The 26,138-nt window shown below is 34.2% G+C and overlaps 2 protein-coding genes across 8 annotated transcripts; one reads left to right on the top strand and one right to left on the bottom strand.

Moving 5' to 3' along the window:
* Window positions 1-68: 68 nt before the first annotated feature.
* On the bottom strand, window positions 69-8,262 carry LOC112558155 (F-actin-capping protein subunit beta-like). Its single transcript, XM_025228423.1, is given in 8 exon segments — window positions 69-1,930; window positions 2,238-2,303; window positions 2,701-2,817; window positions 3,750-4,005; window positions 6,063-6,168; window positions 6,171-6,183; window positions 7,162-7,251; window positions 8,146-8,262. Coding segments are annotated over 8 exon segments (819 nt in total). The 5' UTR covers window positions 8,149-8,262; the 3' UTR covers window positions 69-1,762.
* Window positions 8,223-26,138, top strand: LOC112558154 (protein kinase C iota type-like). Of its 7 annotated transcripts, none has more exons than XM_025228417.1 (20): window positions 8,223-8,346; window positions 9,014-9,120; window positions 10,288-10,409; window positions 10,568-10,657; window positions 11,017-11,067; window positions 11,295-11,380; window positions 12,473-12,601; window positions 12,865-12,949; window positions 13,308-13,348; window positions 13,754-13,801; window positions 15,500-15,514; window positions 15,988-16,149; window positions 16,914-17,011; window positions 17,851-17,987; window positions 18,522-18,607; window positions 18,911-18,998; window positions 19,545-19,670; window positions 20,240-20,319; window positions 20,680-20,885; window positions 21,224-26,138. In XM_025228417.1, the coding sequence occupies exons 2-20, from the start codon at window positions 9,059-9,061 to the stop codon at window positions 21,309-21,311; spliced, it is 1,800 nt and encodes a 599-aa protein (XP_025084202.1). In that variant the 5' UTR covers window positions 8,223-8,346; window positions 9,014-9,058; the 3' UTR covers window positions 21,312-26,138. The 7 variants fall into 7 exon arrangements, with proteins under 7 accessions (XP_025084202.1, XP_025084200.1, XP_025084206.1 ...); XM_025228415.1 differs by lacking the exon at window positions 8,223-8,346 and adding an exon at window positions 8,399-8,527; XM_025228421.1 differs by lacking the exons at window positions 8,223-8,346; window positions 13,754-13,801 and adding exons at window positions 8,399-8,527; window positions 13,667-13,711.

The following is a 26,138-nucleotide window of genomic DNA, read 5'->3' as shown; positions in this document are numbered from 1 at the left end:
CATAAAAAACTGAAATTCGTGTCCCACCAATGGCTCACACCAACTCACACCAATTAAAAACAAAGATGTGGTTGTATGAAGATATTTTTGTCAACTTCAAAAGTTAAATGGCATTTTTTCACATAAAACATACAAATTTGCACTCATATTCATACAGTAAATGCTATCGTTAATGTACAGTCCATATAATCATACAGTTTTGCACAGCATTTTCTAAAATCTCAAGATTTTGCAAGACACTGTTGAAGCTTCATGAAGAGTGCTTTCCTCTTCCCTTTCTTTGGCCCCTATAAAATTTTCAAGTACCCATTTCTATCGCTTCTAATAGATAACTTAATATTTTTTATAAAGATGTAATGTGCATTTTTGAAAGAAAAAAACCCATAGACTCTCCAGAAGTGATCTCTCTACAGTACCATTCTCCCGGCTAATCTCAACATCTTAATGCTAATTTGCACATGACATGAAATATGGTAAAAGCCCACATTAATACCCAGTTCTCAGAAAAATTTAGACAACTGGAACATTCAGAGGACATATGTTAGCCCTCAGAAGAAACCACTTATACACCCTATAATTTTATGCATAGCAGAAAACTGAAAGAAAAATCTAATGCTACAAATACCTACCCCCACAAAAAATCAAATGCAACTAATATTTTCAATTCAGTCATCTAGGAAACTTTGGCAACATGAACCACAATGTGCATTATGATTAAACTTTATGTAAACAATTATTAGTTCTTTACAGTGTCCAGCAGCATAAGCTGCTAAAAGTGTAGCATGCTAAACAATTTTCATTCCAGACCTTGCTATTGCAGAAGGAAATGCCAACAATCAAAATCTATCTCTTTTGATAACAGAAATTTTAGGCCGAGGTCCTCACTGCCACAACTTTCACAGTAGTCGGTGAAAGAATGCTGTTAACTGCAAATTCTTTTTGTGCTTGCTTTTGTCATAAATGTTATGTATTTCTGGGTAAGTATGTAGTTATTTTCATGCACAAAAACGTGATAATTTGTCACTGAAAATCTCTCAATTGTCTGGAAAAAGTATCAAGCTGAATTTGTGCTTGAATATGCATTTAAAACTAGTGCAAGAAAAGGAAAGCAAATTAATATTTGAAACATATTTTATTAAAAAAGTAATGAAAAAAGAATTTGATCCAACATTGCCTTTAAAACCCTGGACTTGACTGAAGTATTCCTGATCTCCATTAATGGAAACTCATCCCAAAATGATAAGATGATGTATAAACTTAGAAAACTAAAATTTAAGATAAATTTGTAAGCAAATGCTATATCTTTTGTTATCATCTTTTCACAAAAAAATAAACCTGACTTGCCGCATTACCTATATTCTGGAATAAAACTGCACCCTCTTAACACCTTGGAGCATATTTCGCTTTTCTCAACAAGCCTAAATGGTTTTGCATTCCACATCAGTTTCATACTCAATCTTAGGACTGTGAATCTCCTCTGGCCAAAGGCAAGAGATTATTCTGACAAGACAGTTCATGGAGAAATCGGACATATTTGGCAAAATAAGTTGTTAAGGAATTTTAATACAGCTTTAACAGAACTGTTTGATAAAATCTCCATGGTCTGTGGCAACTGTTGCAAGCATCCTGTTTATCCACACATTCAGTTCACTATGTCAGCACTCTCAGCTTTGCGGTATTGATCAGTTGCTTAGATGAATCAGCCAAATACGACCTTGTAATTGTGATTATAGGAATGCCGTGACGAACCATGTAAATGATATCACTGAGCCTGAGGTCGTTTGGAAAGAGCCGCCACAAGATCATTGCGCAAGGCCTCTTGTTTAAGACGACTCTCAAGAGGCGTGATAGACCGCAAGCCATTGACAATGTCTTTAGTTTTGCCAAAGTAAATCTCATTCAATGTATTTCTAATCTTGTTTTCCATTTCCTGCAAAAACAATATTAAAAATGTCTGAATTCCTGTTAATGTAGAAATGCCAGCATTTATTTTGGCAGCTGACGTTTTCATGAATATCAATACTTTAAATATTTGTTGAAGACTGATCTGACTACTTGCTTACAGCCCCCTTTTTCCCCCATTAACATTGCCACAAAAAAAAAAAAAAACAAAAAACTGAACTGTCAATGCCAATGCACATTTACATGGTTAAGTTAATCAAATGATAAACTTTAAAAACTCAAATACAACTGAACAGACCAAAAGAAAGTTCAGATTCCCCAGAACTTCCACATACCTCTACCATTCGGCCAATATTTACTATGTGTGGTGAGGCATCACTGACAGAGGAATCTTGCTCCACCTGTAGGTATGAAAAGAATTCTCCAAAATTTCAACTACAGAATGATACTTCAGAATGTTTAACTACTGTAAAAAACACAAGTTATAGAATAACACATAGGTAAATAGCAATTTGCTCCATAAATACATAAATCAGTGTATAACCACATGATGTCATAAATACAATTCTACCGTTCATTTAATCACCCCTTTAGTTCTTGATGCTGCAGTCACTAGCATAAAACAGAACTTTACAACAGATTAATCTGACACACAGATGTCAAACCACTTCTTTATTCTGAAGATTTTAGGTCAAATGTCAGATCATGCCTTTCATTCCATTCCCAGAGGAAAAGCAATATATTCCCCAAAATAATAAATTTAAATCAGTATTATGAAAAAAATACTAAGGCACTCACCTGCCTAGTCAGACTGCCACCCAAGTTCATGGTTCCAGAACCTTCCTTGCTGGTCTGTAGCCAAAGCATGACAGTGGAGGTCAGTTTGTAATGCGCACTCTTGCCACTTGATTTCTCCTGCACAGAAAATCAATTAAATTACAATTAGATCAGTTTTATAGAATAAAATATAAATATGCTGTATTATTAAATGTTCATTATTGTGACATTCTTTGCATCTTAGTCACAATATAAATATGTAAATTTCCAATGACTGAAACAAAACTATTATCTAGTTTCAGGACTGGGGATTTGCCTCTGCAGTCAGTCTCATTCCCGCATGTGAATAATGTGGTATGTCAGAGCTAGTGCCCAGCGGTCGTAGCGCTGTACAAAAGATGGCCTGCTGTCTTCTTAATGTTTGATAATTTTGGAAAGAAAGAATTCTTTCTTGCACCTTCACCAACAGCACATGTGCTTCCATTGCACTTGCGCTTTCATGATTCTGTATATGCAACTTGTATCAACAGGATGCCTCACACTGCCTTGACCCAGCTGTGACATCACACATGGCTTTGCATCCAAATGGAGATTTGAACAAATGAGGGAAAATCATCATTATTTAATTTCTTGAGATTTGTGCTTCTCCTTGTGATTTTGTGTTCAAGGCATTAACAAGTGATAAGAAAGAAGTATTTTAAGCATATCTGTCACCACCTGGGTAGGACTTTAAATGCTAACTCAAGTAAGAAACTGGGCTCAAAGCTGCCAACAAATTTTGTACTTTTTCCAAACAGAAAATTTATCCAACTTTTTAAAGAAGGAATAGCAACAATAATGATTACGATAGGTTAAAATATGCCCTACCATATTATCTGAATCTCCAAGTGTAGTACAAAGGGTAAAAAAAATTATGCAAAAATGAATTATGCAAGATAACCAATAATGCAGGATTAGGGGGTTGGAAGAGAAGGGTACATTGGAAGGGGGGGAGGAGAAATCTGCCAATTGCAAGATAAATTGCTGATACAAAGATACAAAGAAAGTGGATAAAATGTAAATCTAAGTACCTGTACTTCTATAACATGGATGGAGTCCCAGCAACCCTTGATTTTCTTGGATCCATCTCCAGCTTTCTTGATAAGAATGACACCAGCAAAACCATGATCAAGGTCCCACAAGTAGACTGACGACACGCCTCCCTCAAAATACATTTCTCGATACTGATCAAAGGCTCCATTAGCCTCTACTTCTAGCCGTCTCAGTCGTTCCGATGGCATAGTTCCATCATCAAGAGGAGGATCATACGAGTTACTCCAAGGAGATCTAAAATGAAAATCTAAGTCAGTGGTTAAGACACATTATTGCCATCTCTACCCTTCCATAAATGTAATACCACTGAAAGCATGAAATAGTCTACTTCATCTAGCAGAGAATGAGGCAATGAAGGGGAAAAACATAAATCTGTTGAGGAATAAAATTACTCTACATAAGGAAGCGAAGGAAAGGTCAGGGAAAATGGTAAATAAACAAATTTACCTAAACAGCATCAGGATTTTTTAGTTCTTATATATTTTGAGTCAAATGACTTGTAATTGTGGTTTAAGGGAATATAAGTATGTATGGACAAAGTAGAGGAAGAGATACAGAAATCAGAGCAGCATAACATAGGTGTAATGCTAAAAAACCACCCCAATGCCATCCTATGCCTTCATCTATACATCTTTCAACAAAAATAGGTAGACATACTAGTAAAACAGGTCAGGTTAAACATATCCATATACATGAACATATCCAGCTGTTGCATGGTAACATTTTCCCAAGTTTTCACTGTTTTAGATGATCGCTTCATATGGTCATTGTTGTTGCAATGATTCATGAAAGCTGCATTTTTCATGTTTTTATATGACTGTGCAATACTCAATGAGAATCAAACATATTACATCACTGATTACTGATACTAAATTAAGCAGGAACCAGGATAAACACAATAATGTGGCCATCAGTATAATTTTTTTGTTCAGTTAGGAATGGTTTCTTCATTTTATATTGAAAGCATGCTGTAAGCATAAAGTACAGAAAATGAAATATGAAAGCAAAAGAGGAAGGAAGTGTATAGCTCACCAAATAAACTTAAATGAGCAGAATTTTTAAGGCATGATGCTAAGGGAATATTGTTATCTTTTGATGTTCTATTTTGCATTCTAATTAATACCATAAAAGAATTTAATTCAACTCTGCAAAACAGAATAAAAAATTTTATGTAATTAACAAAAATTACTGCAGAGTCTATTCCCAGTGCCATTTGTACTTCAGGTCTCAAATAAACGAAATGAACTTGAAAGCATCGCCTAAATGTAGTTAATAGTGCCCTATAAGAATGCTAATAGTGAAGCAATTTTCAGAATATAAGTGATAATTAGTAATGACAACCCAAGCTTAGTCTAACACTTTAAAACAAAAAGAATCATCTCAAGGCTTTATAACTTATAAACACATGCAATATAACTGTCCATAAATATATATTTCTTTGTGAAAAACAGATATCCCATAAAAAAAAGTGCTTTACATTTTGCCATTACTGCTGTTGATCAATTTTTTTGAGATTCCCCTTTGTCAACCATGTTGTATCATGTCATCTATTATTAAATCTACAAATCTGAAAACTCCATTACAGAGATAAGTACAGCATCAATAACTAGCAAATAATACAAAAATATAACTCTATAATATTCAATACTGAATAAACAAACAAGAATATTCAAATTTAAACCTCCAGTAATAGAGAGCTCACTGCCATTTTTCAGCTCTTCTCTAAGTTGTCATTTTTATCAAATAGGTTTTAAAACACTGTGACGACTGGTAAAATAATAATAACAGAAATTTATAATGCACTTTACAAAAGAAATGCAAAAACATGAAGACTCAAATTGACACAACAAACTGACAGATTAAAACATGTTCGCAAACAAATGTACAGAGGTATATCAACAAACATTATTAATGTAAAAAATTCAGAATAATAGGAACACATACATGGACATACGCAACATAACATGCAAACATCTATAGAATGGGACAACGAAACATACATACAAACCCCCACCAAGGAAAAATGATATTATCAAAAGATGGAAATTCCATCTGGTAGGAAACATTTCACTGCTAGTAGGAAGATCCGCATCAATACAATAAATAATAACAATATTAGTATTCAGCACATAATCTTGGCTCTCTTGAACTTTGCTTCTGCCTGCGAGACATAACTTTCATTCAAGCTTGATGGCAATTGAAATATCAATGTTTTCTATCAACAACTTTACCTTTGATAACTGTCAACTATATTCTGGACACGCATTCATGACTTCTAAAAAGTAAACTACCTGTAGGAGTCTCCATCTCTGTTATAGTCACAAAGAAGATAGTCCTTGCCCACATTTTTATCACGAGCTATCTTCAGAGGTTGATCAACCGATGACAAAAGGTCTCACACAAGCTAGGCACCTGCAGGCAGGAATAAAGCTTCTTACTGATGATTTACTAACATTACATATACTTTTTTTTTTAGAGATATTTGAGAAAGTACTAACACAAAAAAAAGGCTTTTTAAAAATCAATACTTTACCTATTTTTGTCAACAACCTTACTTTCTGGCATAACTGATGCTGCATTGTGCAAAAATATATAAAAACTGAGCTAAATGAAGGGTAACTTTCACAGGTTCTTGAAAAACTGCAATACCAGCTGCTGCACATATCCAGTACACTTTACAACTTTTTAAAGAGAACAAAAAATGCGCTCGAGTCTGCATAACTATAAAGTTTGAAACAAATGTCTCTATCTAAAGGTAAAAGGATCTACATACACAAATATCATAGGATAGAAATTTTTTTTTTTAATAAGACAATCAAACAAAAAATAGCGTGAGTAATAGAGTTAAATAAAATGTTGCATATCAAGAAAATATTATGCAAAATCATTACCCTTCTTCTTCTTTTCATAAAGGATCATGTTTATTTTGTGACGGTTTTTCCTCATAGACAAGGATTTGGGAAATACTTAATGACTTCTTCCTGCTTGAGCAATATGTAGCCAATGTGATAATTTCATTAAAACCAAATCTACACTTGAAAATTTTGAAGTCCAGAGAGATACAAAAAACAAAATTCTAAATTGTATTGATTTGTAACCTATCAAACGGCACCTTAGAAATTTAAATACAGAGTGCATCTCAGTGATTTAGATACAAGGCAACCAACAGAACATTAAGAATAAACAGGTAGAATTGAACAGTAAAGAATAAAATTGTTCCCATCTTAGTTGGCAATAGAGTAATTTTAAAATAATGATTTTATCTATATTACTACTATCTTCTATCAGTATCTTCCCAATCAGCAACACAATAATGAGGGTCTCAAGTAAAAGAATACAAAAAAAAAATGCATTTTAAAAGTAAAATACAAAAAGCCTTAATCATCTTACAAGATCTATAAGGTCACTAAGGTTCTTTTCAATCTGCTGAGGAGGCAAGCGCCTCATCAAATCCAAAGCACAGTCCAACTGTTGTTCTGTCTGAAAAATAAAGCCAATAAATTTTCCTAACTTTATTTCCGATATAAAACCAAAAGCTATCTGTGATGTAAAAAATGGAGAACACTTCCATCTAAATAATGAAATAATACATTAATTGGTATGTGCCCCTTAATAAACAAAAAACAAAAACTAGCTACAGAGTCGAATAGTGTCCATAGCTATAAAATATGCCTAGCATCTATCACACAAACACACACAAAAAACAATTTGCATAATTTAGCTTCAAAGAATTCGTCAGAAAAATCTTATTTATATAAATATGTCTTTAAAGAAGGCTTTGGGTCTACTGAAATTCTAAGATGACATATTCCCTTGCAGAAGAGATCTGTCTGAAATGATCTGGACAAATAACAAACTCAATCAAGACCTGAAGGACTGTAAACTTCTTTGCTTAACATTTTTAGAAACATTCGATGGTAAATTAATCTTCGGTTGGTGCAACCACCCTCTGCTTTTATAAATATTTTGTTAATTTGATATCTTAATACAATAAAAGGTCAATTTGTTTCATCCAGCGTTAATAAACATTATTACTGTAAAATTGCTGACTGCAAATGCAGTCTTTCGTTCCTTGTGTTATTCTTTTAACTAAACAGTGTGTACTCATTGGAACCTAATCATTCAATCTGAAAATAAGGATTACATTGTTATGACTTATTCTGACGCTCTATGTAAAGGATCATCACTGCAGATTCGTGTTGTTAAATAAGCCAACGCATCCAGTACCAACGCCCCTTCCGCATTTTCGATTTGCTTCGCTAGCTCGCGTGCTACCATATCTACAAGACTGAAAAACAAATACGGAAACAAAGACGTCTTCTTTCTTGTAGTTTATTGTGTATATAATAAGCTTATTAAAAGAAGAAAACTAACCATATTCTCCTTGTTGAAAAGCAAAGATCTGAAAAGGCAGGAAGCGGTACAAGCTAAGCCAAGATGGACTCTTCATCCGGGGTCTGGGGTTCCCCCATCCCCTGAGACCGGTCAATAGCCAATAAAAATAGAGCAGTTTATTATTACCTTTTAAGGAGATATATATGGATCTCAGAATTAAATTTATGATTATGACTTAAAGTAAGTAAGTCGCATTGTTTTAATTGTATTTGATGACGACACTATGATAAAATATCCTTGATAACCATTACTGATGCTATGTGTTTACCGCGGGGGGGACTCCTACATTCAAGTGACTTCCGGGGGTAAAAAAAAAACGAACTCATAACGCGAACAAACTTCACCGTCCATGATAAAAGTGGTACTTACCCACTTATTTAATGATTGTTTATATTTTATTAACTGTATTATCCGATTCTGCCTAATCCGTCTTGTGTACCGTTCGTTAACTTTTTACATGGATAATACAGTACATCACTGAAGTCATGTTTTGGCTCGGTGACAACAGTACACTATCATAATCAGATCGTCTGCTCATAGCAATGCATACTACATGGTAACCAGTTTCATCGGTGTATAACGTTGAATATTTTGGCAGAAACAGTTTCTAGTAGTTAACAGGAAAGTCAGTTTTAAACAGCTACATTCAGCTACAGAAACTATAGTAGGAATTGTTGAAGGTAATATTTTGTGAGATGACAAGATGATAGGGCTCGTAGCAGAATCTTTATGATTATGATGTCTGCACAGTAATTTAAAATAAAGAGTTGAGTGAAATAAATATGCTTACCTAATAATCATACATGTTTGCTTTACCCGGAGACAATACTGAACATGACTGTTTCAGACGTAACAGTTGAGATAGTACTCAAGATAACAGCAAACCTTCAACATGCCAACCCTTGATTCGGAGAGTCATGACAACTCTGTCAGGATGAAAGTTGGATACAACGGGTCAGTTCCTTAAAATGTATTCACATAGATTTTATTCATCATGCACATGAAAAACCTGTACAAAATAAACGTATCAGTTCATTTTCTTGCACAATCACAATCATTTACACACCCAGACACATGTGCATGAGTAAGTTTTGTTTTCTTTCATGTCATTGTTTCCTCAAGTTCTTGGCATTTCATCATTTTCTTTTCATGACATACCTACCCATATATACCTAAATCAGAGGGGAATTAGTAAAATGTCTGAAACAAGATGTGTATTTTCTTCATCGACAGTCTTAGAAGTTCTGGTAGCATCACTGAGACATACTTATTCTTTTGTGGTTTTCCACCTTATTCACAAGAGTGTTTTGTAGAATTTGACTGTTATGGTATGGTATATAAAACCACACCACATATATCTTTTAATTTTTATTTATTTTTTGGTCTTATTAGTACTGTTTACCTTGAAAATTTTTTAATAAATCCTTTAGCATTCTCTATTTTGCTTCATTTTATGTATAAATTAATTTTTGGTGCTTAATTTGAAAGAATGCATTGCAAAGTACCTGTTTGCATCTAGTAAGGTATTTTCTATTACTTAAATTGCATTATGGTACATGATGATTGAAATGACCTTGGCATGCTCCTTGGTATCTGTGTAGCGGCCTGGTGGCGCAACGGTTAGCGCCTGTCACCAATACAGTGAAGGTTGGCTGCCCTGAGTTCATTTCTCGTCTCGGGCACGCTGTTCTTTTTCTGCATGTGGCATCTGTTTACAGGGCTGGCTGCCTTGCCGTAATATAGCCTCAGTTGCTGACACGGCGTAAAACACCAGTCCCCCCCCCCACCTTGGTATCTGTATACATGTCTTTGTGAATCTCAGCAAAAGATTTTTTATGACACATTGCTGACATTAGCTGTGACATGATACTTACTGTGATCAATATAACTATGTTGACAAAGTAGCAGAAGTAAGGAACCTCATTTGTAGCAGTCACCCTCAGTGTCTAGAGTTCAGCCACAAATAGGGATAGTTACATCTTAAATGCTGTTGATGAAAATCAAGAAAAGCTGATCAAATTTATTGTTCTTGTTTACTTGTTTACAAATTTACTGTCACCTCAAGTAAAACTTATCCTTGCGTTCATTCTGGTTGCCTGTTTTTTGCCTTTTATTTTTTAGTGATATCTTGGTCACAAATGTAAAGCTGGACCTGAGCTATAAAGACTTCTGCTCCGAGATCATGGACATCTGCAAGTTTGATTATGACCAACAATTTACAGTGAAATGGCTTGATGAGGAAGGTGTGTGCATAGTGAGCTAAGGACATTATCGTAATTTATTTAAAAGAAATATGCACTTACATATAACGCTTGTTTTTTTACTTTTTTTTTGGTGGTGAAACAATTCTTTCATTTCAATGCACTGAGACATTCTAAGCATTTCCTTTGCGTAACACCAGGTGACCCCTGCACAATATCCTCCCAGATCGAGCTAAACGAAGCTATTCGTCTCTATGAGGTGAACAAAGATTCTGAACTCAGCATACATGGTAATTTTTTTTATTTTTTTATTTTAAATGATGAAACTTAAAATCAATGAACAAATAATATATCTTCGGAAAGTCCAAGTGATAACTTTTTTTTTTTTTGGTGAAAGAATTCCAATGCTGCTTTAAGAATTGTAACGAGATCTTTCATTATTGCATGTTTACATACACTTGACTCCGTTTTTTTTGTGAGGGGAGGCTATCAAAAGATTGATGCAGTGTTTTATATACCTTTCTGAAGGCAATGCTATTGGTATATTGGTATTTTCACAGAACATGATATAACTGTTTCATTATATGATTTAAATTTTTTTAAATTCTGTTAAGCTATAAAATGTATGATCTGTCCTACATATTTACAGTGTTTCCAAATGTGCCTTTGAGACCAGGAATGCTGTGTGCTGGAGAAGATCGTAAGTACCTATATACCTCAGAATTCACTTTTTTTAAAAAAAAAAAAAAAAAAACCACAACATAACAGCAGTAAATGACAGGGAAACAAAGTTGATCTTACTTTGCACAGAACTTCGAATATCAGTAAATGAGTTCTTTCGTTTGATTCAGGTATAGTTTAGCATACAGTTTTAGTTCATTTATTTATTTCAGTTTAATTAATTTTTTTCTTTCTCTCTCCCTCAAGGAAATATATACCGGCGTGGTGCACGCAGATGGCGAAAGTTGTATGTTTATAATGGACACTCGTATCAGGCCAAAAGATTCTCAAGGGTTTGTAGCAAACCACTTACTGCTGAGTCAGGAGGATGTTTATATTTATATCAAACAAATGTCCATGCTTTGTCCATCATCATCATTTTTGTTTACATTGTTTGTCTGTTCAATTAATTATTTAAGTCTATTACTCTGTTCATTTTTCCTTGCCTTCAGTACTTTCATAAAACTTGTGGAAAAGCATTATTGTTTCATTAACTTTCTCAGATGACCTGGGGCTGCATACAAAGAGGCCTCATAGACCCTGTTATTGGCTTGATTGGTCTACTGGTATGACAGCGTGGGAAAAACTCTGATGCACAGCTTTTTTGGCTTCAAACTTATTGGAGCATCTCCCTTCAGTTATCTCACTATCTTGCCAGTATGCTTCATGGTCATTCTAAACCGCATTAGATAACATTCTATCATGAATATGTTTTGTGGAACAGGAATCATCCACTGGACCAACATGACAATTTGGAACCATGCAAGAAGATAGGATTTAGCTGATAAGATATTTTAGAACCAACAGATGCAGCAGACTGTCTGCTCGACAAACTCCAGAAAGCTCAAAACAATGAGTTGGAGGGCCCTGTCATTGGTTTGACCAAGGCCAGATTTACCTATCTTTCTTACCTTCTGCTGGTAGGTGTCTAGGCCAACCAGAATGTGGCTCTGGTTGATATTATTACCTTCTCTACTGTAGTGTGCTCTATCTCTGTAATCTGTCCACCCATTCTGCTGTTCTGCCTTTAGTTGACCTCTTGGCTGCACAGCATGCCACATCCTAAATTGCTGGTATTTTGGTTGGTCAATAACTGTGGCCTTGGTGGAACCCACCTCCTGATAGTTATCATCCTAACTGCTGGGTCATCTGGTAAAGTTAATAAAGCAATGAAATTTTCTTTCATTTTTGCTTTCTTTGCACTTGTGTCCCATATATTCTATACATGCTGAATATTTTGAGCGAAAAAAGATATCTTTCTGTTTTCTTGTCTGCTATAGCTAGAAACACAGCTCATTGTAATAAGATTTTAAATTATTAAAGGACTGTTTATAGTTCAACTAGTTTATTACTGATGTCTCAAAATATTATTGTTTTCTTAACAGAAAGCACAGTGTGCAGTCTGTCAGGATCGTATATGGGGTTTGGGCCGCCAAGGCTTCAAGTGCACACGGTGTAAAGTCACAGTGCATAAGCGGTGCCACAAAGTCTTTCCGTATCACTGTGGAACGCCGGTGAATACATACATTCAGCCATCCACTTTATGTGTTTTTTTCTAGTACATGTTTCCAGGTTGAATATACATATGTGTATTCATAGATTAGTTGAAGGGAGGGGTGTATATTCCTGCGTGTGTTAAAATATGTAATAGTGTGTTAAAGCATGTGTGAGTTTAGAGAATGAGACAGTAGGAAGAGTAAGAGGTAAAAAAGAATGGGGAGGTTCTACTTTACTTCTGGTTTACTTATTAACATATGTTTGTTTTTTTCCTCATAAGACCATGCCAGTTCTTCCACCAGAACAAAGCAAGCTACCTGGTATAGGGGGGGCAGAAGCTAATGGCTCTTCTCAGCCAAGTAAAGGTAATCATTAAAAATCTGAATTTTAATCTGTTTTTAAAAATAAAATTGAAATGCAAATGTCTCTTTTTTATGTAATTAATTGATTCTTCATTGAAAGTGATCTTCCTCTCATAAAGATAAATAGTACTTATTTTCCCATATTTCATTGGTGTTTGTAAAGAAGTTGAGAAGAATTAAAACAAGGGGAAAATTCCTGAATATTGAGCTTTATATATATACACTCAGGATAAGAAAAAGTGGATGAAAATGTGAATTACAGGAAAAGAGAGAGTGAAACAAAAAAAGGAAAATCAACAGTATCAGTACTTGTTTAATTGAGTGCATATGTACTAAATAATATATTTCTGTAATGTTTCAGTTGCAAAAAGTAACACACTGACATACGAACTAGGCAAAGAGGTTTGTTGAATATTTTGATGTTGTATTTCTGATTTTTGTATTAAAAATTTTTTAATGCTTTTTTGAGAATCTTCTATTTAAAAAGAAAGGAATAAGGCAATATTTAGTGTTACCTGATATACATCTTTATATAATGAAGATATCTTTTTAAAGACCGTCATTTTTTATACTTGAAACAGAGCCTAGATTTTATAATCTAAGCTGTTCTCTAGACTCTTCAACAAAAGTCTTAAACTGTGCATAGTAACAAGCAGATTGTTTCTACAATACCTGTTGTCCCCTTCCCTTTCTTCTATTTATAACAAAATAAAACAAAAGGAGGTGACCAGGGGAGGAGAACGTGCAAAAATGGAAGTTTCTGAGGTACATGGTTTGCTTGACTGTTCCTATGTGTGATGTGTGCAGATGGCTTTCAGTCTTCCTCAGAGTGCAGAGCAATTTTTAGCCAAGAGGGTGGGGAGGAGTAAGCTCACTAAATTTGCTGTGTTCTCAACCCTGCTTCAATTTTCTGTGCTTGAGTCTGGCTTTGTCTTCTGGATCCTTATTTGGATCATGACAACCATGATTATTACTCATTCCTTTCGATAAGTGGAGAGATGATAATTTTTTTTGTGACCTCTTATGATATCCTTGAAAAGAACTCGGTAAAAAAAAAGCAGGAATATAAACATGAATCGAGGCAAGCATACTAAAATAGTTGTGAATTAAGAATTTTGCAAACATTTTAAAAGATTTATATTTTCAGCTAATTTTTTAATGTCATTGAATTTTTAAATATTATTGCATATAGCCGGTGGAAAGGGTTAAACATTTTATTAATTGAAACTTCTCCGTAAAAGAAATAAAAAAACATTCAGTCTTGGCTTCAACACTTTCAATTTATAGTGTTAAATGTTGCATAAGCATTGTAAATGATCACTGTTGTCATTATTGTTATCATCGTCTTTATTTGAGCCTGAGGCAAGATATTTGTACTTATTCCAGCAAAATAAAATGGAAGTGTTTGCAGATATTTGTATGTGTGCAAGCGCATACATGCATACTTGTTTCTGCATGCATGTGCATGTGTGCATGCACGTGTGCAAGTTAGCTGTACTTCTTAGGTGTTTAATGGTTCTTTCTTTGACAACTGCTTAACTGTTTGAAGGCAGCATGAAAATATAAATTTTTAGCATAATTAAAACTTATTTAACAAATGGAAAGTTGGTTCAGTTTCCTAGAATTTCCTTTAAATTTTTATTTGCTTATCAAGGACTATTTTCCAAATCTTTAAGTGTGTTTGTCTGCTTGTAGTGCAAATCATATTTTTTTCTGTCCTACTGTTTTTTTTTAATATTGATGATTTGAAATGTTCATTTTAGATTCTGAATTATTCTTAAAATGTCTGCAATGTTCTCATTTTGGTGGATTATACTAAATCAAGAACATAATTATTGTTGTCAATATTAAAGGATTGTGGAAGCATATACAATATTAAAATTCTTATTAGGTTTTCATATACCTTTAACAGTAGTCTTTTTCCCTACAGTCACTTTAACATGATTTTTTTATATCTGACTGCCATCTATGGCCACTTTTCTTATTTGGGTGCCTGTTATTTATATTTCCATTTTAATTGGCATCATCTTCTCAATCTTTGTACCATATTTCATTCGGATAAAACCATAACATATTTAACAAACATCCCATGTTCCCTTGACTCATGTCGGCGCATAGTTTGCAATCAACAACCTTGGTATCTTTACCATTCTACTACAGGCCTGTTGTAATTTCCGGTTACCCAGTCTCTTCCTCTTTAAAATTGCTGATGTGTTCTACCTAATGTTAATCAAAATCTGCCATTGCACAATTCTGTATTTTATAGCTAATTTTACTTTCTTTTTTTTAAGAGTGTTACACAAAAGAACATTAAATGGATGCTCAATCATTTTTGATAATTGGATGTAAGTAAACAGTAAAAGACATCATTGATAATATTAACTTATCCATTTGTAATGGATTGCAATTTTCTGATGCTATAAGGATGAGGTTACGGAGGATGAGATGTTTTGATGCATAATGTCATACAAGTCTGAACTGTTAAAAGTATTTTAAAACTATTTTTCTTTCTCTTATAATCTTCATCAAATGGATTGGGATCACTATACACAGACTTGTAAAGTTGAGGTAAGAATTATTAACATTTTATTGTTTCGTGTGACCTTTGCTGCAGTTTTCAAACCATTAATGTATTATTTGTTAACAAAAAGTGACCAGCAACAAACTACTAAACTTGTATGATTCAAATGTAGCAAATAAAATAAGTCTTGTTTATGCAAAATGTCTGGTTCAAAAAGATGAAATTTTACTAGCAACCATTGTGGCATCAACAGCTTGGGATTTCTGCATTAAAGAAGGCAACAGAAAAGAAATGAAAAGTTTGGGAAGAGTTTGTTGAAGAATGGGGAAAATATTGCAGTTCTTTTTTATGTTAAACCATGATACTTAGCACCTAACTAAAAAGCAAGGATATATACATTCTTAAGCACAAGAAAAAAAGGTATACACTTTTTCTGGAAGGCGACTTATTATCATTTCTGGCCAAGATCTGTTTTTGTGATTTGTTTCAAAAATAGATTTTATAGAAAACTTTTTTTTAGGCATCGAAGAGTTCAGAAAATTGTCTGGGACTTCAGGATTTTCTTCTTCTACGTGTGATTGGCCGTGGCAGTTATGCAAAGGTGCTGCAGGTGGAACATAAGAGGACAAAACGCATTTATGCCATGAAGGTCATCAAAAAAGATTTGGTCAATGATGATGAGGTGAGCCAAATATTCTGTGTTTTAGTCTTGCCTCATATCTTATAAATAAGAGTGCAGTGATGTGTGTGGGGAAGATAAGGGGGTCCTACTTGAGCGCTATGTGAGAGCGCAATACCTCCATTCCCTTTTAGAAGCTTTAATTTTTTACATTATCAGTGTTTATGTAAACATGGAGAGGGAACAGAGCAAGCATTTCAACTTTGTATTATTGTATTCTGTGATGATTTTCAAGAACAGCATTCTTGTAATAAAAATATTAACATGTTTGTCTATGCCAGTAATTGTTATTGATCCCAGTCGAACCAGTAACCTACCTTTTCTAACGAATAAAAAATTTTAATTACGATTTTTAAGTTGAAGACTGATTTTCATTTGGGCTAAATAAATCTGATCTTGAAGGACCTGAAATGTCATTTCATTTTACTGGCTGACTTACATGTTTAGCAAATAAAATATTTGTTTGCATATAGCATTTTGTCATCTTTCATTGGAACTATGAAATTTGATTAATGTGAGGAAAGCTTCTGTTCATGCAGTTCAGAGCTCATAAGCTTGACTGAAATCAAGGATTGTTTTTATTTGTTTTGGATACATTAAATAGAAGGTAAATGTTTACTTTTTAATTTTGTAATGATGATAAAAAGCATAATGTTTACACATTCTCATAATGTTCATAATATTCCAGCACTAGAAAGCTATGAGCCATTTGGCATGCCATTTAAAGTTATTAGCTGATTTTAATTGTTTACTTTGTGGTTCTCTAGGATATAGACTGGGTCCAAACAGAAAAACATGTCTTTGAGACAGCTACAAACTATCCTTTTCTTGTTGGTCTGCATTCCTGTTTCCAGAGTGAGTCAAGGTGCTGTATTTTTCTTTTCACATTCTATTGATTGTCTTATATGTACAATATTTACACTTGCCAAATGTGTACCATCTGTGCATATGTGTGTGTAGAGCCTAATCTAAATTGGATGGTAGTGTAGATGCTCACATGTATGTTCAAATTTTGTGATTTATTTTATTTAGGATGATAATGATGATGAAAGCATGTCTGTAGCTCATTTCCCTGCTGGCAAATTTTATGTACCTTGACATAAGCAATCAGCATAACTCTTCCTATAAAGTTTGCACCTGCAAACATGAACATATTCATGGCTATAGCTGAATTGCTTCAGTTTGTCCATATTGAATGAGTTAACACTATGTCCCTTGCACACATGCAGATATAAAAAGGTGCCTACGCACAAAGCAGACACACATACAGAGTAGTGGAAGTAGTGAAAAGAGGGAGAAGAGAAAGCCACCAGCTTCTGAAAATATTTACTGAAAAGGGGGCTTTATAAGGCCGGACTTGAAAGTATCAAAGGTGGTATATGTACATCAGGGCTTCTGCTAAGGCTAAATTCTTTGGGGTCCCAGGGACCCCTTCTTCAGATTTTTAAGGGGTCCCTGTTCTTCGCCCAAATTTGAATGGGACCCCATTGACGAAAATTGAAGGGGTCCACCGAACTTTTAATGCGTACTGTACGCAATTTTTTGCATAAGCAGAAGCCCTGGTACATATACAAAAAGCGCTTCAGACGCCTGGGGCCAGAGCAACAGCCAAACCTTTTCTTGTGGCGTCAGCACTTGTGAAATATGTGTTTTATTTTGTGTCAAAATGTGCCAGTGATTTTCTTTCATTAATGTTTTTTATAGGTTGTTTTTTATTATTGAGTTTGTCAACGGAGGAGACCTAATGTTCCACATGCAACGACAGCGAAGACTTCCAGAGGAGCATGCTCGATTTTATGCAGCAGAAATCTGTCTTGCTCTGAACTTTCTTCATGAAAGGGGTAAGGATTCAAGTCATGTTAATGTTATGATATTTCGACAGCTGTTTCTAATATACTTTTTAGATGGTACATTGATGTTATACTTTGCCTTTGAGTAACATCAGGAAAGGGCAACAGCAGACTGTTTGAAACAGAAAATCACAAATACGAGGACAATGGGCAAGTCTCGATCATGGTTTAAAAGAAAACAGAGTATACATTAATATGGCTTATGCATAAATACAGCTAATGCAGACAAATGAAAAACATGGAATTTATAATAAAATTGTACTTTTTATATGTTTACCATATAATTATATGAGTGTGGCATTACTATTTATGTTTGGAAAGAGAAACTTTTAAATTTGTTCATTATCATAAAGTTACATCAGGGTTACCTGGAGGTAGAGGCTAAGCCACTTTGAAGATTAGTTCATTCAATATTTTCATAACACTGTACAGGGTTGGGCTTTTTTTTTGTTGATTTTTTTTTTTTTGTCTGTGTAAGCAAAAGTTTGGCTAAACTGCAGCTGTATCATTCTTTTCTCTGGGCAGGTATTGTTTACCGAGATTTGAAGCTGGACAATGTTTTGCTGGATGCTGAGGGTCATATCAAACTTACAGACTATGGCATGTGCAAGGTAGAAAAGGTTTTAGATGCATTATCAATAACTTAAAGCTTCTGGATGTTTACAGGTTTAAAGATCCTGTACTTTTATCTTGCATCAACAGAAAGGTGTGTTTTACGATGTTGAGTGTATATATATATGTTCAGTACTTGACTATAGACACAGCTTGAAACAAAAAAGCAAAAAAAAGAAAATGAGGGTAATTAATTGACAGATTTTATGTTCAGCAGCAATTTATAACCAGAAGTAGTGCAATAAAGAAAAGACAAGTTAACTTAAAAAATTCCATTAATTATTTTTATTTTACCAAACTAGGAGGGTCTTTTTTCGGGTGAAAAGACCAACACCTTCTGTGGAACACCTAATTACATTGCACCTGAGGTGTTGCGGGGAGAGGACTATGGTAACAGCTGCATTTTTTTTTTTTTTTTTTTTTTGTTGGTCTGTCTGCTTCCTTTTTTTCTTCTCTCTCTGCCCCTTCCAACAAACACACACAGCCCACACCCTCACTCCCTATTCCTTCTTTCTCTCTTTCTTAGTACCTTTCCTCAAAGTTTCCTCTGATTCTTCTGTATCCTGTTTTTTTGACGATAGTGGATATTTGATGTTTTTACTTTAGATTAATTCTAATACAATGCTTCATTGTATTCTCCTTTTTAAAAAAAATGTGTTTTATTATTTTTTCAATATAATTACAGTGGCTTGAAAGCAGAATGTGCATAACACCCTTTAGAGCAGGAACGTCTTTATATGTTACTTATATTAGAGGTTTTATTCTCGGATATAACAGTGCAGACTTAGGACTCCTATGTAAATGGCAGTCCCCTTAGTACATATTAAATTGCAAATGAATATGCTAGAACAATGCAATACAGAAAAGGCTACATTACCTGAGATATTTAAAACTTCTTAACCATGAAATTGTGAATGAAGTTTTTTTTCTTTTCAGATTTTAGCGTTGACTGGTGGGCGCTGGGTGTTCTAATGTTTGAGATGCTTGCTGGGAGGTCACCATTTGATGTAGTTGGTCAAGCTGACAACCCTGATGTGAATACTGAAGACTATCTCTTCCAGAGTAAGCCTCCTTTTCAGTTTTGGTATTCAGTAAAGCAGCTTGGGGAAGCAGATAGCCAAGTGGTTAGAGGACTGGTGTCCTAACTGAGAGGCACACCTATAAATACCTTTGTAGTTCAACATACTTATGCCAGTCAACGTAGAAATGGAACCTAACTCTATAAAGGGTTGGGGAAAGGTATGGCAGTGAGGAAATGGGCACCATTCTCACATAAAGCTGATCCTCAAGAAAAATGAGGTCTCCAAAGACCTGAAAAGTTTAAGGAAAGACTTACCTTTTCCTTTACCCTTTTTTTTAAAAAAATCTTAAGGCAATTGTTTCAAATAGGTACCAAGACTTTTTTTTTAAAAAAAAAGGATAAAAGGCAAGTAAAATCAATATTAATTGATAGAATATATGGTGAAACAACTTATTTCTAGCTGCATTCAAGGTTGCAATGTTTGTTGTCGTAGATCATATGACATGTGTTGACATGGAGCCAATGGACAAAAGCAGAACAAAATGTAACATTTTATGTGGTATGAAACATTTTCTCTGCTGTTAATTTCATTCTTTTACCTACATTTTAGTTATCTTGGAAAAGACTATCAGAATGCCACGTTCTGTATCTGTGAAAGCTGCATCCATCCTAAAGGGATTCCTAAATAAGGTAACAAGTGTATTATGTTGGAATTTCAGAATTTAGGTAGTGGTGGTGATTTTTTTAAGCTAAAAAAAAAAAATGCATATAAAGACAGAGTGAATCATCGCACTAGTCATCTTCGCCTCAAGGCTATTTAGGCAGAGTTACCTAACATATTGTCAGTACTGCTATATGTTTTTATCTTCAGGAAACTTGCTGCATGGCTCTTTCTTTAAAATACTTTTATTTAATAGCATTTTTATAGTCTTTACATGACTCTCCTGTTTCCATTTGCTCTTCAGTCTGTTCAAGTGTTGATTTATTAATGTGGCTGCTCTGGAAAAGATTTGTGAATATACAAGAAGATGTTGATATGCCTTGTTTCAGAACCCTGCTGAACGCCTAGGCTGCCATTCAGAAGCAGGATTTTCTGATATCCAGTCTCATCCATTTTTCCGCACCATTGACTGGGACCAGTTAGAGCAAAAGCAGATAGCTCCACCCTACAAGCCCCTTATCAGATCTGAGCGTGACCTTGAGCATTTTGATCCAGCTTTTACAGACGAACCTGTGCAACTGACTCCAGATGATCCGTATGTGCTATTTCAAAATTTCAAACATCTGTAGATGGCATCATTAGTCTTTAAAAATAAATTTGAACTAACTGGATTTGCACTTTCATTGAGGACATTCATCCATACAGATTTATCCAATTTTCAGAATCTGAAGGGTTATGGTGAATGAAATCAAGCTGGTGATATGAGACACAATTAAGGGAGAAGTGGTAATCAGAATAATGAGAAAAATAATGCATTTTAAAGCGTGTACTGAAATCATTTTAAAAGCACCTTTGGGTTCAGACATTTCTTGGATAAGATGGCAACTAATTTGAGACTTTGTTACTCAGACGGATTTTATTTATTGTCTACAGGAAAATTATTGCTGGAATAGATCAGTCGGAGTTTGATGGATTTGAATACGTCAATCCTCTTCTTATGTCGCTGGAAGACTGTGTTTAAAGGGAGAAAATTGTCCAAGATAAACCCACCAGAAGTCATCATTCTACTGCCTAGATGTGTGATCCATCTCGCTGTTCTAGCACTGACTGCTTTATTCACCTCTGTTACTGCTTCTCAGTTTTGCCAAGAAATTGTTCTCCACAGCCAGTGAAAAGTTCCTCAATATGCACACATTCCTTGTACATGATTTTAAGGTATTTCCAGGTATTTGTATTTGCTCATACAGCTGCATAAGTATGAATGCTTTCTGACAAATATACATACTTGAATTCACATTTACACAAAATGTACCAATGTATAAATAATTGGAACCAAAGTTTGTGTATACACACATGTGCATGCACTCACACACGCAGAGCAGTACTCATTAGTCTTTTTAGTGGATGCTCTTAGAATTTAAGTAGATTCAGTATGATGAGGGATCATCAGTGATTGAGATTTCAAGTTTTTTTTATACTTTTAGTGCTCAAAAAAAAGAAAAAAGCCTAAAATGACAAAGTATTTCACAGCATGCAATAAGTCTTTATGTTTATCTGAGACTTTATTCAGAAATCTCTTCCAGATGTAAGAGATGAAAATCGTGTGATATTTTAATGTTTTTATAGTGATTACTTAATGCTGAGGAAAATATTTAGTTCATTATTTTCATTTGAAGCCAATGAACAAAGAATACAGCTAGCAAAAGAAAAGGAAACACGCTGGGGTGCTTTGAGGTTAGAACCCTATCTTGTCACCCACTTTTTCAGTTTGGAAATTTTGATTCAGTTCAGGAGTGGTGAAAATTATCTCTTGAGGTTATTGCTGCTGTTTGTATTAAGATGCATAAGAGAGGAATTCTTAGCCAGCAATCAAACTCTTAACATGCGAAAGTTGTGGTGCAGCATCTGAGCTATACTCAGGTGTTAAAAAAAAAGGTTGTGGCATCTGCTTTTATTATGAGATGTGAAGACTAGGTGATTGTAACTTTTCATATACACCTTCAGGATATCCGTACTTTGAAAGCTGTATGCATTTCTGAGTTATGCTAACATGTTTACAGCTATTTGTCAGTAGAGCATCAATAATGGTTTTATCCATGGTTGTGTCTCACCCACACATTTCCAGGTGCCAGATTTCAACCATTTTTCATTTGTAACTTTATATGATCCTTTACTTCTAGTGCAGTCCTAATTGTGCGTGAACTTCGGCTTAGCACAAAAAACTCATCATTAACTCAGCTTTTTACTGTAATATTTTAGATGACATGGGTGTGTAGATTTTCTTTATAAATATGTTTGCATTTTGTTTGTGTTATTTTGTCAAACTTTATCACTTTTGGATGGGATGACAGAGGCTTTGTACATCATTCATTTGTTAGTGTTTCTACAAATACTAACAAAGTGGTTACAGAGTGCTTGAAATCTTCATTTCTTTTTTATTACGTAATCTTGATTGTTGATTATCAGTGTCATTTTGTGCATATGTGTGTGTGTGTGAGAGAGAGAAAGTGAAAGTGCAACAACCCACAGTCTTTCTTAAGCATGTTGGATGTGCTCTCCTAGTTAAGTTAATCAGAAAGGATTAATCCTTAAAAGTTTCCTTACAATTGTGCATACTCAGGATTAATCCTTAAAAGTTTCTTTACATTTGTGCATACTTGTGTCCTGGTAACGAACAAAAAGTAAGGAAAGTATTTCATTTTTAGTTAAACATGAGGTTTAAGTGCTGTCCTAAAAACGGACAGACAGGTAGTTACCACTACATGCAGATGTAGGTTTGAGAGTGCTGCCATTACTAGCAATGAAGACAGAAAATAATGGAAAAGGTGGAAAATTATGATTTTGTTCTATTATTGCAGACAATTAGAATAAAGTGCTGTGTAAATAAATAGCAAATGAAATTGGTATCATTTCAGCAAAAGGAGCAATTTTTTAATTCATGTTGTGAGAACATTGGGTTATTGAAGAAAAAGGAACACTCTTACAATCTTTGCTGAGAGATATATGTTATGACTTCAGACTTGTTACATGGAGTCTTGCTGTTAACTGAACAATACTGTTGTATATGCATATCAGTGATTATAGTATTGTGGAGTTTATGAAAGTCTAATGTGTATCATATCATGTTTGCTATTTTAAATAATTTACAAGTACCAGCTTTACATGGTGGGTCTCTGAAATGTTTTGACATTCTTGCAGTTGTCAGTTTCCCACATTACATTTATATTAATTGCACCTTTCTTACATGGTCTTTAATGGTTCTTCTTTCCTGCTGCTTGTCATTCTCATTGTTGACAGTTTCTCATTTTAAATTCTTTTAAAAAGAAAACCTTTTTGCCTCTTTCTTTTTTTCCTGAAATATATATGCTCAGCATCTTAACATCAAAGCGAGTTTGATTGGGATACTTGTGTGTGTCTGTGTTTGATAGAAAGGGACAGGAAGGTTGTGTGGATGCATGTGTGTTGTTATGCTTACCGTCTTCCTTTTACTACATTTCAATATTTTAAAACAGAATATAATCAAAGTTTCCTTTGTGATTCTTGCATGCCCAAAATATTGTTGACAGTTGTACTTGATCTTTTGCCAGTCATTAGACAATTTATGTTTTGATGCACGCTCTTAAAACCATTATGTGCATCTATGATGAAATAACTTTGTTACTAGATGTGGCTTATACTGACACATATGAAGTATTTTCGATAATTATATGGAATTAAATGGATGTTATAATCTCTTTTGCTAAACAAAACACATAATAATTGCCTGTATTTTTAGTTCTCATAATTTTTTGCTTTATATTTTTTTTTATTTTGGGTTTAGAGAGGAAAATGTATTCTGTGGGGTTTTTTTTCTTACATCTTTTTCCGAATCATATAATATTTATCGAAATGAGAGGTGACCCTTCTGACAGCCCCAGAAAGTTCATAAAAGGATTAGACTGGTCTATTATGTTTAAGATTTTTAAGGCTGGGAACATTTCTGTTAGACATAGCTATTGTGTCTTGTTTTGCTTAACATGCTGGCTTTGGCTGTTGATGCAATAATGGTCAACGCTGCACAGTTATACACATTGAAGTCACATAGTAGTCACAATGACTAGGTTTTTTTTTAATTCATTGTTTGGGAATTTCATTGTTTTCATATTTGCTATTTGTTTTCTTCATGCTTTTTTAAAAAATATTTTAAGATATAAAAAGTTTGTTAGTAGAGAGAAACTGGATGACATGTTAATGATTATTTTGTTTTGCTTTGTTAATCCTCTGACTTCATATTATAGACTTGGTATCTATAAGGATATGGTCCTTCTTTACTCTTTACTAGCTTTCTATCTGCATGTTCTAAAATTTGTAATTTTTGTGCACTCCTGCATTTTGTATTCAGATCAATTGCTTCTCTTTGACTTTCTGCCATTGATGTTCCTCTTTCTAACACATTTCTTTGCCAAGGTAAAGCTGAATTAAAGTTTTAGCTATGCTGCCAACTTCTACCTCCACATAAGCCACTTGCTTTCTAGTTCCTGCTATATTTTTTTAAACAAGAAAAAGCATAAACTATGATATGCAGATGTTATTGCTGCATTTGTTCAAACATTGTTGTCTTTCACCGAAAAGGCTACATTAGTACCAGCATTATCCTAAAAATATTTGTCCTTCCTATGGCTTTTCAGTATTTGTTTTTTTCATTGCAAATTTGCAGATATAGCTTATCATAATTTATAGTTGCATTAGGCAGAATAGAAATCCATTTTCAAATATTATTTGCTTGATTGAATGAGTCACGAACTTAACTGACTGGATATCAACTAAGAAATGTTTGTACTGTACTTTAATGAAATATACAACAAACTATGTTAAGACTTATTGGATCAGGTTTCTGTATGTAATGCCAAAAGAGCCTTTTATTACAACATGTAAAAAATGTTAAATAAGTTGTGTGCAAAGGATACTATGGGTTTATCATTTTTTTTTCCTTTTGCGATGCTTGTCTTCCATGCTTTTTTTTTTGGACAGTTAAAACTTAGAAAATGTCTGACTTAGCTGCACAAAGAAAAGAGTCATTGATCATATTACTGATGTTTTTGAAAATGACCTGCAGCTTTGTGAAATAAGATTTGGCAACTGTGATTGAGAAGTGTTCCAGTTATCTTAAGAAATAACCACATACTCGTTATGTCATAGTGGTTCAAGAGTTGAAGTAGAAGAAAGTTCTATAGACATTAGAAAGTGATAGAAGGGTGCGAGCTTGTGGACTGTATCCTTACTTTCTGGTTTTGTTGCCTGTACTTCAGCATGAATGCTGCTCACTTGCACAATCCTGAATCTAAATATTAAGAACAAATGCTGACTCAAAAAGATAAGCGCTGTTCAGCATCAAACCATTAAAGCTTAAGGTATTATACTCTGGTGTCAGGACTAGCGTTGCAGTATCCAGTTAAACATTGCTGACTAGATATCCTTTTAGTCTTCAGTGTGCATTACAGATTGGACACTGCTGAATTTGTGGTATTTACTTCTGCATTAAGTTTACATGGAAGTAATGTATTAATTCATAGTAATAAAAATCTTTGTGCAACATGCCTTGACTATGTTAAGCCTGGCCACAATTTTTGTAAATGCACATCCCCAGATAAGCATGTTTGTGGTGAAATGGTTTTCAGTGTGTTGATCAAACACACTGTTTTTCCTGTTAGCAATGAAGATTTGCTGTTAACAACGCTTGCTGTTCTTTTCCAAGTCATTGTGATATCTGCTAACTTTAAGTACCACTGCTGCGACCATTCACTCCAATCAGCTTTGTAAATACACATTGGTAGCAATATGATATTAAACAAATTTCACAAATTTCAAA

The sequence above is a fragment of the Pomacea canaliculata genome, linkage group LG2, assembly GCF_003073045.1.
Source record: "Pomacea canaliculata isolate SZHN2017 linkage group LG2, ASM307304v1, whole genome shotgun sequence".
In the NCBI taxonomy this organism is placed as follows: domain Eukaryota; kingdom Metazoa; phylum Mollusca; class Gastropoda; order Architaenioglossa; family Ampullariidae; genus Pomacea; species Pomacea canaliculata.
Note: the sequence above shows the minus strand (reverse complement) of the source record. Positions and strands in the feature narration are given on the sequence as shown.

Bases quoted from the DNA above. Each gene is read 5' to 3' on its own strand.
- LOC112558154 (XM_025228417.1), top strand. From the start codon at position 9,059: ATGCCAACCCTTGATTCGGAGAGTCATGACAACTCTGTCAGGATGAAA. The intron at 18,608-18,910 runs GTAGAAAAGGTT...TTACCAAACTAG, and splicing joins CAGACTATGGCATGTGCAAG to GAGGGTCTTTTTTCGGGTGA. The intron at 18,999-19,544 runs GTAACAGCTGCA...TTTTCTTTTCAG, and splicing joins GTTGCGGGGAGAGGACTATG to ATTTTAGCGTTGACTGGTGG.